Source organism: Cheilinus undulatus, linkage group 7 (assembly GCF_018320785.1).
Source record: "Cheilinus undulatus linkage group 7, ASM1832078v1, whole genome shotgun sequence".
NCBI classification, from domain to species: Eukaryota; Metazoa; Chordata; class Actinopteri; order Labriformes; family Labridae; genus Cheilinus; species Cheilinus undulatus.
Window position 1 is genome coordinate 13726696 of NC_054871.1, and position 14946 is coordinate 13741641.

The 14946-nt window shown below is 38.5% G+C and overlaps 1 protein-coding gene across 1 annotated transcript; it reads left to right on the top strand.

Moving 5' to 3' along the window:
- The first annotated feature begins 170 nt into the window (after nt 1-170).
- On the top strand, nt 171-11382 carry LOC121512722 (fibronectin type III domain-containing protein 7-like). The gene is made up of 14 exons (XM_041792133.1): nt 171-311; nt 449-464; nt 581-841; nt 1527-1787; nt 2387-2647; nt 4296-4559; nt 5124-5378; nt 5464-5721; nt 6585-6839; nt 7052-7306; nt 9434-9694; nt 9947-9976; nt 10153-10190; nt 11256-11382. Exons 1-13 carry the CDS (start codon nt 258-260, stop codon nt 10182-10184), a joined length of 2463 nt encoding a protein of 820 aa, XP_041648067.1. The 5' UTR covers nt 171-257; the 3' UTR covers nt 10185-10190; nt 11256-11382.
- Nucleotides 11383-14946: the final 3564 nt, after the last annotated feature.

Genomic DNA, 14946 nt, shown 5'->3' on the forward strand with positions numbered 1-14946 from the left:
GTCTTTGCATATAAGATATCATGCCTATAGCTAAAAAGTTGTTTCCTTGTCATGATACCAGACCCTCACCTGCCCAAAGGTGGATCTGTCTGCTTTTGTTTGACTGGACATTTTCAGTGGGAGGGGCTAGATGCTGGTATTTCAGCCTGCACAGACACCAGCAATGTTAAAGAAAAGGTAAAACAAGAGAGGAGTGAAACTTTTCTACAAGAAGAGAGAAACGGTGAAAAGAGTTTTTTAAGAGAAAGGTTTGAAGAATGGGCGCAATGAAGTGGATGGCGATTTCTGTCATTTTGGGCATATGTTTAGAGGTACAGTAATATAATCATTTTTCATAGATGATTACCTTTGAAGTTGAATGATTGTTTATTCAGAAAGGGAAAAGCTAAATTTGGTTACTTGGACTTTATGCCATTGTCAGTAATATTTTCTCATTTCATTTTTTCAGGTTGCAGCCACATCAGGTACAATAGGTTTTCTTTTATTGTTTTTCCACTTTAGATTATTTCATCCCTTTCATTTATGAGAATGAAAAATTTCCTATCTTGATTTTTTTTTTTTTACACATCTCTCCCATCAGATATCCAGGTAAGCGTATTCACAGCAACATCCAAGACCGTTATTCTCAGATGGACCAGGTGTCCCGGAGCCACCTCATACAAGATCATTGTCGCTGCCCAAAGCTCACCAGACGACCCAATCGCTTTTGCCACATATGGACCCAATACAGTGATGGGATCCATCAACTCTCTGTCCCCGAACATGAAGTACGCTTTAACAGTCGCAGCTCTGGATGACTCCCAAACTATACTGAGCAATGCAACAATAGAATCATCCTCAGGTATGTTATACTTCTTCTTTAGCTGTACTTTTGCATTGATCCATTAACTGTTTAACTGCTGATGGTTTCTTATTTTACAAATGCCTTGTTTCATATATAATCTAGTGTGGTAGTGTTACATTTTAATGGGAAAACAAGCTTAAACTTGCTTTTTATGGTTATAAGCCATCATGTTCTGATATTCCCAAAAACATGACATGGATTATGTGTCATAACTTGAACTCAAGTTGAATTTAAATACATAAATTCTAATTTGATTTTGTACCATAAAAAATGCATTGTACATATTCGCAAAGAGCTAGAAAGGAGTTATCATGTTTCACAAAGATTCAGTCCACAATTTAGAACAGATAATATACTCCCCTAGTAAGTTTGAAAACACCTTATGATGGACCTGTTTTTGTTGTATTTATTGAGTAGTTTTCTCACATTTTGGTGATATTTTGATGTCTCACTTCTGAAATCTTTCTTAGAAAGTTTGTGTTTTAACACCTTTCTGAGCAATGTCTTTAGTCTGAGATTAAATACCAATCCCCCCCTATCGAATTTCTTTAAAGTTAATTTCTTATTTTAATGGTTTCTTGAATCTAGACTGTTGTTTCCCTTTTAATAGCACCAAAAGTTTAGGTAGTAAGATGGATCTCCTAATCTTACCATCAGAATGTTCCTATTCCTTTTATTTTAGCCCCTGAGATGATGGACCCCATCCAGACCATAAAGTCAAAGGACAGCAGGACCTTGTTTGTGGAGTTCGGCTTGAGGACTGGAGCGACTGGCTACATCATAAGAATCCAGAACGACAATGGCTTCCTCAGAGAAGACTCAGTATCCTCATCCCCTGCTAAGATTGAGAACCTCACACCGTACACTTGGTACTCGCTCAGCATCATGGCGGAGAACAGTGGAGGTCGCAGTCAGCCGTCTGCCTCTGTAACTGTAAAGACAGGTACCCTTTTTAGTCTGATTATCTTTGTTTATGTGAAAGCATTTAATCTGTTTGTAGACCTCAGAGATGAGCCACATATTCAGTAAGAAACACCGAGTTCTTTCACATCAGCCCCCCATGCCCTGCAGAAGTCATTTAATCCACCTCATTGTCCCACAGCAGAGTCACCATATACAGAAGAGTGTCTGAATGTATAAACTGTCAGTCAAACCCAGTTTCAGTGTTTGTGTGTTTGTCGTATAGATGCAGCAGCTTCCCTCAGGGCCGCTCCTGTATAGATGGTAACTGTAGCTGACCCTTGTATGTCAAACACAATGAGATGACCTCTTCCTGAGAACATCTCTGCCCCCTCTCACCTTCGCTTCCACCCAGGGGGGAAAATCTGATCCACATGAGCCAAAAAAAACTGTTTGTGAGACTACAATTTCATCATGTCTTAGTCATTATTAGTTTGACATGAATGCCCTCTGAAATCATTTGATAACTAAGAGGAGCCCAGAAAAAAACAAATGCAGTATCTCTCATGAGAAAGAACTAAAACTAACCACAGAGCGTGCTATGTCCCCCTTAAAACCTCATCCGTGTTTTCTCTTTCACAGTCTTGCCTCCTCCTCAGCTGTCCACCTCCTCTCCCAGCAATGACAGTATCGTTGTGTCCTGGCCCCCCGTCGCTCACGCTGTCCAGTACTCTCTGACCGTGTACAAGCTTGGCTCTAGTAGTGACATGAAGTTTAATACCTCCAACACAAATTTCACTGTCACTGGCCTGGACGCTGGATCACTTTATTTCATCAAAGGTTTCGCCTGGGATCCAGAGGGCCGCAAGGGAGAGGGAAGTCCGTACATCAACCAGACAACACGTAAGGAAGTCCAAAAACAGTTATCCATGTGTTTTATAATCACTCTCTATTGCTTCATTCTTAATTCAATATCACTCAAGGGATACATGAAGAAGCATGCTTGAAACAATCCCAGAAATACCATTAATAAGCATTATCTCTTATACTTTATGTATGTGCAGAAAATTCAAAGTCAAGACTTTATTATCAGGACTTATCTACCTAGTGAGTTATGTTCTGTGGTTTTCTTACATCTGACCTCAGACTGAAGAGCTCTAGTCAGATTTTTTTAACTTCGAAGAGCTATTCTTTGATTGCTAAAACTATAGCTGCTTTCAGTCGCTAAATTTGAGTAGATGTGATACAAGCTAGAAGCCTGTGGTTAATGTTTATCTCCTGTGCTGAAGTATCATTCAAAGGCAGAACTGCTTCTGTTTATAAATAAGAAACCTGAACAGGATTTAGAGAACAGCAAAGATATTTTCTCTGAGACAACTCATTCACAAACTTTATGGTCAATATTAAAAGGAAACCTAAAACAGTGGTCCCCAACCACTGGGCCATGGACTAGATACCTGTCTGTGGTTCATTTGGTACCAGCCCTCTTAGAAAGAATAAATAACTTATTTTATTTCCATTTTATCGACAATCAGAATCTGAAAGATGTTTAATTTTGAAAAATGACCGGATTCTCCTCCGTTATGTCATTCGTCTATGCCTTTTGACCTCTTCAAACATGTCAAGATGCTAGTCATATGATACCCAAAAACTAAGCTCATAAGCTAGCTAAAACTAGTAAAAAAACAAATGTTGGAGAGCTTCTTTGCAAAGGGGAAAAGGCTCAACAGGGACACAGAAGTAGAGTCTATGACCGCCAAGAAAAAGAAAGCTGCATTTAAAAAAAATACAAGGAGTCCTACTTAAGAAAAGGGTGTATTGTGATAGGTGATTCTCAGGTGCCTTCTGATTCAGCATTATGGTGAGTTGCATGTCTTCTGCCCCTTCTTTGTTTATATAATATATATTTCATTTTGTTTTGGCATATTTTCCCCCACACATTGATGGGCGGCCCATAAAAATGTTGTCCTGCATGAAACCGGTCCGCAGGGCTAGAAAGGTTGGGACCCCTTACCCAAAATACTGTATGAGTGACTATGTGACTATGTGACTATGATTAGACACATAGTGCGATAAATATATTTCCAAAGGCTGCATTGAATCTTTTTGAAATTCTATAAGGGTAAAAACGTTAGAGCTTTGCACCTGACTGAATGTCTTCAATGAGAAATTTAACATTTTAATCAATTAGATAAGAACAACAGGACTTTAGTACCCCCAATCCCCACCCCCCCAAACCCCACAGGGTATACTGCTATTAACGTTAACATCTATTTTCCTTTTTTTTTGTTATAAAATCCCAATTTGGTGTGTAAAACAACTTTTTCCTACTTAAAGACCTTTGTATAAACTATACGAACTATCCAGTTCCTTTGTGCTTACTCATATAAAGTCCATTTGTCTTGGATTTAAAAAAAGCTTTGCTTTGGCGCCACCTAGTGGAGACATCCAAGACTGCATTCACAAAGCAAGACATTCTGCTTTGGTCTGATCTTTTTTCTTTGTTGGTTTTGTTGCTGTCTTATCATGTTATGATTTATCTATGTTTCAGGACCTCCGACACCATCTTCTGTCAATGTCACTATGGTGATGAATAATGGCGAGGCTGGACTCTCCGTCTCCTGGGAGATGGATCCAGATGTCCACGGATCCATCGTGTACCATGTGACGAGTGGCCAGAACCTGCAGTGTAACGGGACAAACAGCCCATGTGTCCTGTCACCAGTGGGCTGTGGAGAGGTGCACAGTATCCAGGTGACTGCTTCAAATGAGGCCGGGCCTGGATATCCCACCGACCCCGTCATCTTCACCACCTGTGAGTTTGATTCAGACACTTATATTGGCTTAAACTTCCCTTTCATGAATTGATTTAAGTAATGAATATCAATCAAGTTAGGGAGCATTATTCAAAAATAGAATCATCTGAAGTTGTTGTAAATCTCATGAAAATAAACTATTTTGGGGCTTTTATGCTTTTATCTGGAAGTGTATAGTCAGAAACTGGGGAGAGGCAGAATGGGAAATGGCGTGCAGAGAACATACAACACAATATCAATACTTTTCACGACTTCCTGTTTTAGTTTCAATGAATCCTTTTAGTGTCTCACAAAGATGCAACATGTTAACATTAGTGTTTGCTGCAGACAGCCCTACACAAATTCTGACACCCATAATAATGACATAAATAAGAAAAGCGAGTAATTGCAGACTAAGAGCTGAATCAGTCCATACACCTCTTTCATTACTTGGCTTTTGCCTAGACTCTTTGGAACATGGAGTAAAACATAAGTTAGATTAAAAATGTATAATGACCAAGAATCTCTTAAAACATCATCAGTGCATTAGAGTGGTTAAACTCCTTGTGGTCTGTCCCTGTCAGACCCCTGCCCTCCAGAGTCTCTAGCTCTCGTGGAGTCATCAGATGAAAACTGCACCCTGATTTGGGACACCGTGGCTCACGCTGACCGCTATCAGGCCATCATCAAGAGAGGAGACGGCAGCGAAGAAATCTGCAACACCACCAACAACAACTGCACCTACCACTGTGAGTGTGGCTACACCTACCTGCTGTCTGTGTTCGCCTTCAACCAGGCGGGCCGCAGTCCTGAGGGAGAGAGTCTCAACCACACCACCTGTAAGTAACACCTGAGGGGATGTGTTTAAAGAGCTATTACTGGGCTTAATGTGGGGTATTATATATGTTTGTGTCTTTTTTTCAGTGCCCTGTTGTCCCGAGGATGTATCCGTCTATACAGTGAGTGCTGACACTCTGGAGATTATGTGGAAGGCCTCACGAGGGGCGGAGCTGTATGAGACTCGGGCTGCAGACAATTCAGAGGTCATCCTGTGTAACGACACTGCACCAGTGTGCGCCCTCTCTGATCTCAGCTGTGACAGCGCCTACAGCGTGGTAGTGACGCCCTGCAATGACATCAGCGGGTGCAACCGTGCATGCAAACCTCACACCAAGGACACGGGTATATATACCTTCTAATTGATCACTTACATTCAGAAACTCTCAATTCCCCCATTTCTGATTATCTTTTTGTGCAGTTATTGTATAAATAGCTTTCACTTTAGCACTAATAAAGTAATGTGTAATAAAGTAATGTAATGTGTAAAGTGATTTAGAAATCCTTTCTGGCGTATGGAAATCCTTTATCCATCTGTGGTTGCAGCTGCATTCAGCACAGCACAGATGAAGGTCAAAGGTTATCATGTGACATCAACTATTGACTGCCAGCTTGTCTTATTGATAGCATAATTGTTTTAATTTCATTCTTGATATGACCAAAAAACAGACCTTCCTACCTGCCCCTTCAAAATAAAATAAAACTACTTCAACAAATAAAGAGACCTAACTAAGGGGTACTTTGGATATTCGGGGCAAAAGCTCAGGTGCTTTAGCACTTAGCACATCACTTATAAAGAACCAAATGTTTGTTTTAAGGCCCGATTTAAAAAACTCAAACCTCAGCTAGGCTATTATTTAAGTGAAACATGTTCGAATATTTTCTCTACCTCTTTTACAGTGAGGAAGGTTTTTTGTGGTAGAGTTTGTAGATTGGCTGGCTCGACTTGTTTTGGATTGGTTTGTAGAGGTGAACCTAATGAAGTGGACAGTTAACTCTGAATACTTTGAATAAAAGATTAAAAAACAGGCATGTAGCTTTCACTTTTACACCTGTCTTATTGATATAGGTCCTTGTAAAATGACCAGAAATTCCTCATTTAGTTGTTTGCACACAGTACAGTATCTATGTGAATCTTATTCATGATCTATGCCTAGGTACATACCTATGAAACTTTGACATCTTTCATTCTCATTGTCCTTTTCTAGCTCCCTGTATGCCAAAGAATCTGCAGCTGAATCCCAAAAACTCCTCCTGCGTCACCGTCAGCTGGACAGCAAACAACAGAGCAGCTACTTACACTGTTAGCGCAGTAACAGATGGCGACAAACGCACCTGCACCACAGGTGGAAACAGCTGCGACATAAACGACCTTCCCTGTGGGTACACATATGAAGTCAGTGTGATAGCAACAAGCACCGCGGGTCAGAGTTTACCCAGCTTCTGGGACACTCTGGAGACAGGTGAGTAGTCAGTGGAGTTCTGCTGCTCAGGTCAAAGAGGAAACACAAAACATGTTGGAAGTAAAGTCTGCAGTAGAAGCAAAATATACATAAAATGATACCTGAGCTGTGATAGTCGTAGTTCCTCTTTTCGATCAAATCATGAGTCGAATATAAACAGAAACAGATGCATGCTTAGTTCTGGACTTTTAGCATCTACATTTTTTTTCCAGAGCCCTGTTGCCCACAAAATCTCACGGTTGATCAGGTGACTCAGGCCATGACCAACGTCACCTGGTCTCATGCCAAAGGAGCTCATTCATTCATCACTTCTCTGACATCTACACGGGGTCATGCCCGCTGTCACACCCAGGACTCCCACTGCCTCATGGGATGCATCACCTGTGGGACCAACTACACCGTCACTATGGAGGCATACAGCCACAGCGGGCGCAGGACCAACTGCACCTATGAGGGCTTCTCATCCAGTGAGTGATTTATTTTTAGATTTGTTTTTGGGCTTTATGCTGAGACTGGTGAATCAGAGAAAAAAAGCAGGGAATTAGCAGGGGTTTTTTTTACATTTTTAGCAGAGAAGATTGGGAAAGATGCCCAGATGATCCAGAACTTTTTGATGTGAATTGACCACAAGATACTGCAAGCTAACTCTGGTTTGGTCCCTCTTAAGACTTTTACTCTTACCCCTACCTCTATCGTAGTTTACAGAAATATCTCAAGAAAAGTCCAGGTGAGAATAAAAATGTGAGGATTCTGGGATAAAGTCCCAAGTACTTTAGTAGTACTTATTGCTCAGTCCCAGTAAGTTTAGTAATTGTGCAAGGAAAACGGCGTCACTGGGTATGACTTTCTTCCACGTGGCAGGCGATTTTCTACTTCATAATCTCAAAAATTCTTGAAATTTGTAGATTTTTTTTAACTAAAAAATGTCAAGTATTTTTTTTCCTGGTAAATTTTTGACTTTTTGAAGTTGAAAATTTTGTCTTTCTTTCTTCTTGAAAACAAATATCAGTGTAAGTATAGAGTAGCCCTTATGCGCCATTGTACAAACTACTTACACATGTACACTTATTTTGAACGATGTGCAGCCACCATGCCAATAACGTGCAAGGCATTCAGGGAGATTTCCTGTAACAATCTCAGTTTTTAAGCCCTGCATACCCCAAGTTCATAGACATGACTGTGCAAAACACAGGGGTAGGGCTAAGTGGTAGGGACAAGGGGTGACATGAAACTGAGCCTTTCTGACACCAATTGGGCTCCCCTCACCAAACACGTCATCCCTGTCTATAAAATCACATAAATGATCTTCTTTGTCACACACAGAAATGAACAAGAACTGTTTAGTCATAAAGCCTGGTAAGCTTTTACCTTCAGATCTGTATGTTGTTAAGATTTGCATAGCTTTTACCCATTTAGACTGGATTCAACATTGACATATACAAACCTTTAAGACTGGGTGCAATGTTGGAGTGTTTCCACCTCAGCCTTGAAATGATTTGGATGATTGCATTGGTTTAAAGACACATAACCGGCAAACTGCAAACTGATTGGCTAGAATACAGGTTTTAACTTTGTTAAAACGAATCTAACCTCTTGAGCCTCTTCTTTTGAGGTGATGGATGGAATGGTTTTTAAAGTTGACCAGTAAGTGACACAGATGAAGCCTGAAAGCCTGAGTGAGGGGGCGGCCAGAGGCGCCCACAGTGGCGAATAAGACAACAAGAATAACAGTTGTATACAGTTGAAGCCAAGGATTTGAGCTTTAGATGCTTTGATTTCATGTCTCTATCTGCATCCGAGGTAAAAAATGAAGATTTTAGTAAACCAAATCTGTGAAGTTTTCTTGAAAATTTTTAGGAGGCTGTTTTTTAAGCAATACTTTTAGAGTGTTTTTTATGACATTAGGGTCTAAATGGGAAGAGGAAGTCAAATAAATGCTGAAGACAACGAACAAACAACATAGATCTACTATTTAAATATTTAATTATTAATATCACAATATTTTATATGACTTGGCAGATTTTGTACCTCTCACTTGTGTTTTTCTCAACATTATTGAAGGCATTATTTACAAAAAAGGCCTGAAGACCATCCCATGTAAACAAGACTTCTCGAACAGCCACAATGAAGGAGAATTTGTCATTTTTATGCCTCAACCTTAAAAGAATAAGAATCAAAAAGGAAGATAAATAAACAAATGCTAATAGTTTATAGTATTTTGAGCTTATATAACGCTCACAGTTATATGCACATTCTTTATCCACACATAATTGATGCCAAATTTGCACTATAGAATTTGATATGCATTCAGTAAAATGTGTTTATATTACATTTTATGTCCACCAGAGGGCCCTGTATCCTTTTATAACTAAATCTAAGGGATAGTTGAACAAACTGTGTAATTATTTCATTTTCAGAAATGAAAAAAAGATGATTTAAAAGAGAGTTTCAACAAAAATACCAGATGTCTTATTTTTATTTCAAGCTGTTTGTGACATTACTTACAATTTTATTAAGAATTAAATATCTGACTTTAAGTGACTTACAAGAGGATAAATCTTAAACATTTCATGCTTTTCTTCTCTCTGTCTCAGGTGCATGCTGTCCCTCAGGTGTCAGGCTCTATAAGTTGTCCGGTAACTCTCTGAGGGTGCACTGGCGCAGCGCCGGCAGCGGCCACAGCTATGTCACAGACATGATGGGCACTAATAACAACTACACCTGCACAGCGTCCTCTGGGGTTAACAGCTGTGACATCACCAACGTCCAGTGTGGAGACGTTTATAATGTAGTGGTGGCTCCGCTCACAGCAGGGGGCAGCAAAGTCCTCTTCTGCCCTCAGAGACTCTACTCAGGTAGGACAGCAAGATTTTATGTTCACTGAAGGGGTGAAAAATATGAACTCCTGCTCCTTTTACTCTCCTTTTCAAGGAATTGTGTAAGCTTTTACAGAAGTTGTCCCTATGATTATGCTGTTGACTTTATTATGGGGTACAGAAAGGCAAGTGTACAATGTCTGAGTTAAAATAAATATTATAAAGCAAACATGAAGAATATGGATGACAGAGCTGCCCAAGTTAAAATCTTTTTTCATGCTTCTTTTTCAGTCACTTGTACAGGAAACAACATCGTCACAGGTGAGTATTTAAACAACCTGAACTTTTAATATTTTTAGTAGAATTAAATTTGTTTCTAAACAGTTTCTGTCAGTTTGATTTGTGCTAAGTAAAGACGAAAACTCCTTTTTTCATTTTAATGTAATTTCCAGACTCTTGAATGATTTAAAATGTTTTTTCTTCATGTTCATTTGCAGTGATTTACAGAGGGAAGAGAAGCGTGGACTAGCACACAGTAAGTTAATATATTACACCTGACCTGTGCTGGATGCTAACTTTAGTGCCTAATTATAATAATAAGAATCACTATTTTATTATTATTATTATTAGAAATAATAATAATAGTGATTTTTTAATTATTATTTTACCTTTATTTGTGTAGCACTTTTTTATACAAAATGCAGGTGAAAGTGCTACACAAAATAAGATTATGAATAAAACAAGTTGCAGTTCAAAAAATATATACATATATAAAAGCATCAATAAAATATATCCAACAAGAATAAAAAAATTATGAGTTGCATAAAAACGTACAATTTGATAGTTTTTTAAGGAGAATAAAAATCTAAAAAAAGTAAACTAAAGAACAAGTGAGTTTGCTGTGACATGATTAAGAGGGATTCTTTTCTACATCTTAAGGAAATAAAAACTAAAAGCTGCCTCACCAGAACCCTTATTTTATTATAATTTTAATTTTATTTTAAAAAAGCAGTTTTACAAAATGTGCAGTGTCCTGTTATTTTCCACAGCTGTACATCTTCTATTTTTTATGACTCTATGCCCTAGAAGAATAAGTTTCAAGTCACATGGCCTATGTGGATTCACTCACTTCTAAAACAGTCCATCAGTTCTCCATTAATACTTCCAATATTAACCATCCCACAGTAAGCTTACATATACACTCTAGTAAATCTGTCAAAAATATGTACGTATTCATTTTACATTCCAGTGCATACTTTCATTTCTGCTGTTAACGTTTTTAGATCGAAGCCTCCCTTGCTAGTCTGAGCTTTGTGGTCAGTCTTCCTTTGTGGTAAAAGATACTGCAAGGACACACAGACAACACACATACTATATGATTTCTTCCACCTGTTTATTTAGTTTTAATACTATTTTAAAGGTATTAAAAATTTATTTTTTCTTTCTAACATCCCAGATCTGTGTATTGATGTGTTCCTTTGTTGGAAGTAAAAATATCATGGATTAAACTGTTGTGCATTTAAATTTAAACACTGATATTGTAAGTATATTTTTGGAATAAAAAGCACTGTGACTAAATGTTTATCTTTTGTCTTTACAGCCTCTTCTCCACTGATACAGCAAACACCAGCACCTTTTTCATCCTTCTCTTGTTCCTTCATCAGCACCACTGCAGTAAAGCCATACTCTTGCCTGAATGAAAGAAGGATGATGAATGTATATTAAACTGGCATTTCAAAGATATTTGTGTACTGTAGAGGCTGTTTATATCTTGAATTGGTATCCATCCTTAGTGATCTGATAATAAGCAGAAAGCTCATATAAGTAGAGGTGTTTACATTTTGCATTAACAGAGATCAGAATTCACTTCAAACTGTTAATGTTTACACCCAGTTCAAAAGCAAATTTATTCTCTGATTTGATTAGATGGTCCCTAATGCTGCTCAGGATACGTGAGTATTTACGCTTGAGATATGCTTGCTGTTTCCCTCTGTTTCAATGTCTGAGTGCATCACGAGTGTAATTGTAAACATGTTTGCCCTGGAAGGTACCACCAGAGGGCACAAGAGAGCAAATGCCTGATGTCTGGGATGTAAACAACAAAAATGGAGATACTCGAGCAAGTTATTATGATGATAATTCTGAGATCAGAACTCACTTTACAGCCCATCCTCCCAGGGCACAACATTAGGGCTATCAGCTGATTATACAGTCACCCAGAATGGATGTTAATGCAGGGTATGAGCAGGGTCATTGCCTGTGTAGCTATCAGTGTGCCCTCAACAGTCAAAGTCAAGCGCTTAGATGTGACAAAAACAAAGGAAAGAAAGACAATTCAAATTTTTATCCTAAGACAAAAAGAAACGGATTGGATAAGTAGGAAGAAAGTTAATTTAATCATGATCTTAAGCAACTAACTCTGTCCAAATAAGGCGATCATTGAGTTATATTTTTGGAAACTTACTGTTGTCGGAAAAAACTCGACACATGGAAATGGCAAGAGAGGAGAAAATATGAAACTATATTTCTGCAACAAATGTACCAAATTAACCCTACATTAAAGACTTCTAAATTGGAAAAAACAACCAAATTTTTAAAAAATTGTAGTTTTTGCCCCAACTAGGAAGCCTCCTGATTAAGTGACAGCTGTGTATCTCATCATGTGTCTCACTGAAGTCTGTCTGCAGGATTCTGTTGCCTCTTATCAGGATGTATCGATCTGGAATATGTTGTAAACCTGACGCTTATTTCAAATAATAAAAATTTCCCATCATCAGTTTTGTGTTTTCTTATGCATATAATGTTCTTTTTAAAGTCAAACTAAAGACAATGATGTAAAAGCAAGCTTGTTTTTTCGATGTTTATATTCTCTTGATATTTTCTCTTGGTTTCCACCACAGAAAAATTATAAATCCTTTCTTAAGGAATACCAGATTTTTAATATTTTTTCTAAAGAAAGTATCTGATCACTGGTAAAATGGTCGCATGTTAAAGGTGAGGCAAAGAAGTCCTCAAGTCCACTTGAGGCTGGCCACAGAAGCTGAAGATTTCCCACAAGGTCCCTTTTTTAAAGGTCCTGTTATGAAACCAGGTATTCTTGCTTTTATCCCAGTGGACTGCAAAACATAACAAAGGTTCTGGATTTCTCTAACTGGAACATGGAGAATGATTTTGAACAACCATAATGTGTTTAAAAACCATTAACCTTTACAAGCAGATACTGTAAGATGACTGTCAGTACGGTGGTTATGATGTTAATCCTGCAAAAAAGATTGTTGCAGATTCAATTCTTAGATGAGGCCTTCTTGAGTGGGCACTGAGCAATAATGTCCCAGCTTTCTCCCACAGAAGTCCTTGATTTTGGAGTACTGTAATCCTGCTCTGTACTCAGAAGGTGCTCACATTTATCTGTAAGCATCCTGTGAGTGTAACCAACTTCAGAGAGACTAATACAGTTGTTTGCTAGTCTGTGTGTGCTAGTCTGTGAGTGTGGCAAATATGGGTTAAAAGTGGCAAAATTGGATTCAAAGAAACAAAAAAGAGATACAAGTGGCAAAAATGGGTTAAGAAAGGGAAAAAAAGTTTTAAAAATGGGTGAGAAATGGCGAAAAGCAGTTAAAAAATGGCAAAGGTGGGTTACAGAGGCAATAATGAACAAAAAGCAACAAAAAGAGATGAATGATTTTTTTATAATTTAATCTTAATTATTTTAGCAGGAAGAATGGGTTAAAAAGAAGCAACATGTGGGTTAAGGTGGCAAAAATGGCTGACAAGTGGTAAAACATGTTAAAGGAAGGTAAACATGTGTTCAAAGAAACAAAAATTGGATAAAATGTCAAAAATTTGTTAACAAAGGCAAGAACAGATAAAAAAAATTGGTGAAAAACGGTTAAAAATTGGCAACAGTGAGTTACAGAGGCAAAAATGGGTTAAGAAATGCAAAGTAGGATGAGACATGGACAGAAAAATGGTGATAAGCGATTTAAAATTGGCAGCAATAGACAAAAAGTGGAAAAAATGGGCACCTAAAGTTCTGAAAATGAGCTAAAACCTAGAAGCAAAATGGGATATGAGTGGCAAAATTGGGTTAAGAAATGCAAAGACATGGACGGAAAAATGGTGAGGTGACTAAAAATTGACAATAATGGGCAAAGTGTGTTAAAATGGGCAGCTAGAGTAACGAAAAGGGGTTTACAAATTGCAAAAATAGTTTACTGTAGCAAAAATGGGCAGCTAGAGAAGTGAAGATGGTTTAAAAGAGGCAAAACTGTGTCAGATGTGGATATTTGAATAAATGGGTGGAAACACGGATGAAAAGGGGCTAATTACTGGCACATACAAGCAAGTTGAACATCTGAACCCAATAACAGTTTAACAATCTTTACAGCTTCAAAATAAGGTTGCTGTTAGCCAGGATGCTAGCACCAATGCTACTGATCCAACACGCATTAATATCATCAATGAATCACTACTGTGAAGAGCCCATTCTCTGGGATTTTTTAGGGGCCCTCCCCCTTTGTATGGGCAGGTCTGATGAAAAAGACATAAGTGCCAAAAAAAGCAAGCTGTGGCAGCCAGCACCGTTGAGACTAGCCCCTTAGCCTGAAGGTTAGCAACCTGTAAGTGGTGCTCTTCCTGTCCAAAGCTGGAGTGATCTGGCTTTCAGCAAATGGACAGTAAATCATGATTTTGATCTTTTCAGACTACATAGAAAGAACCTTGGTGCAGTCAGTAGTGCACTGTAGTGTAGAGTAATGGCTGCTGCCTTATATCACAGTGATTAAGGGATCAAATCCAGTGAAGACAGGGCTAACACAGGCATGGTCAGAGCAGGGAGAGAGTTAGGGGGAAGGAACCAGAAACAGAACAATACAAAAACACAGACATTACAGGGGATTATGAGTATAGAACTTGATTTGATATGGAGCCAACTCAACAATGTGACAATATTTTGATCCCCAAAAGGTATATTTTTGTTTATGACTATGCACCTCCCACAAGACTGAAGCAAAAACCTCACTGATATCTGATTTGGTTTTTAAACTCTTCTCTAACACACCCAGGCACCAGCCTCACAGGGCACCCATCCTAGACACATGTGCCGCCCTGCTGCCTTTTCACAACATGAGTTTCAGTTGGCTCAAGTCCCTCTCAACACAAAAGACCAGCTCTGCTTTTACTGTAAACAGTATAGGTTATCTGTAAAGATACTATGATGGCTCTCATTGGGGAATAGGTGCTATTCACAGTTTAACAGGGAAAATGACTCAACCAAAGACATGGTATTTTAA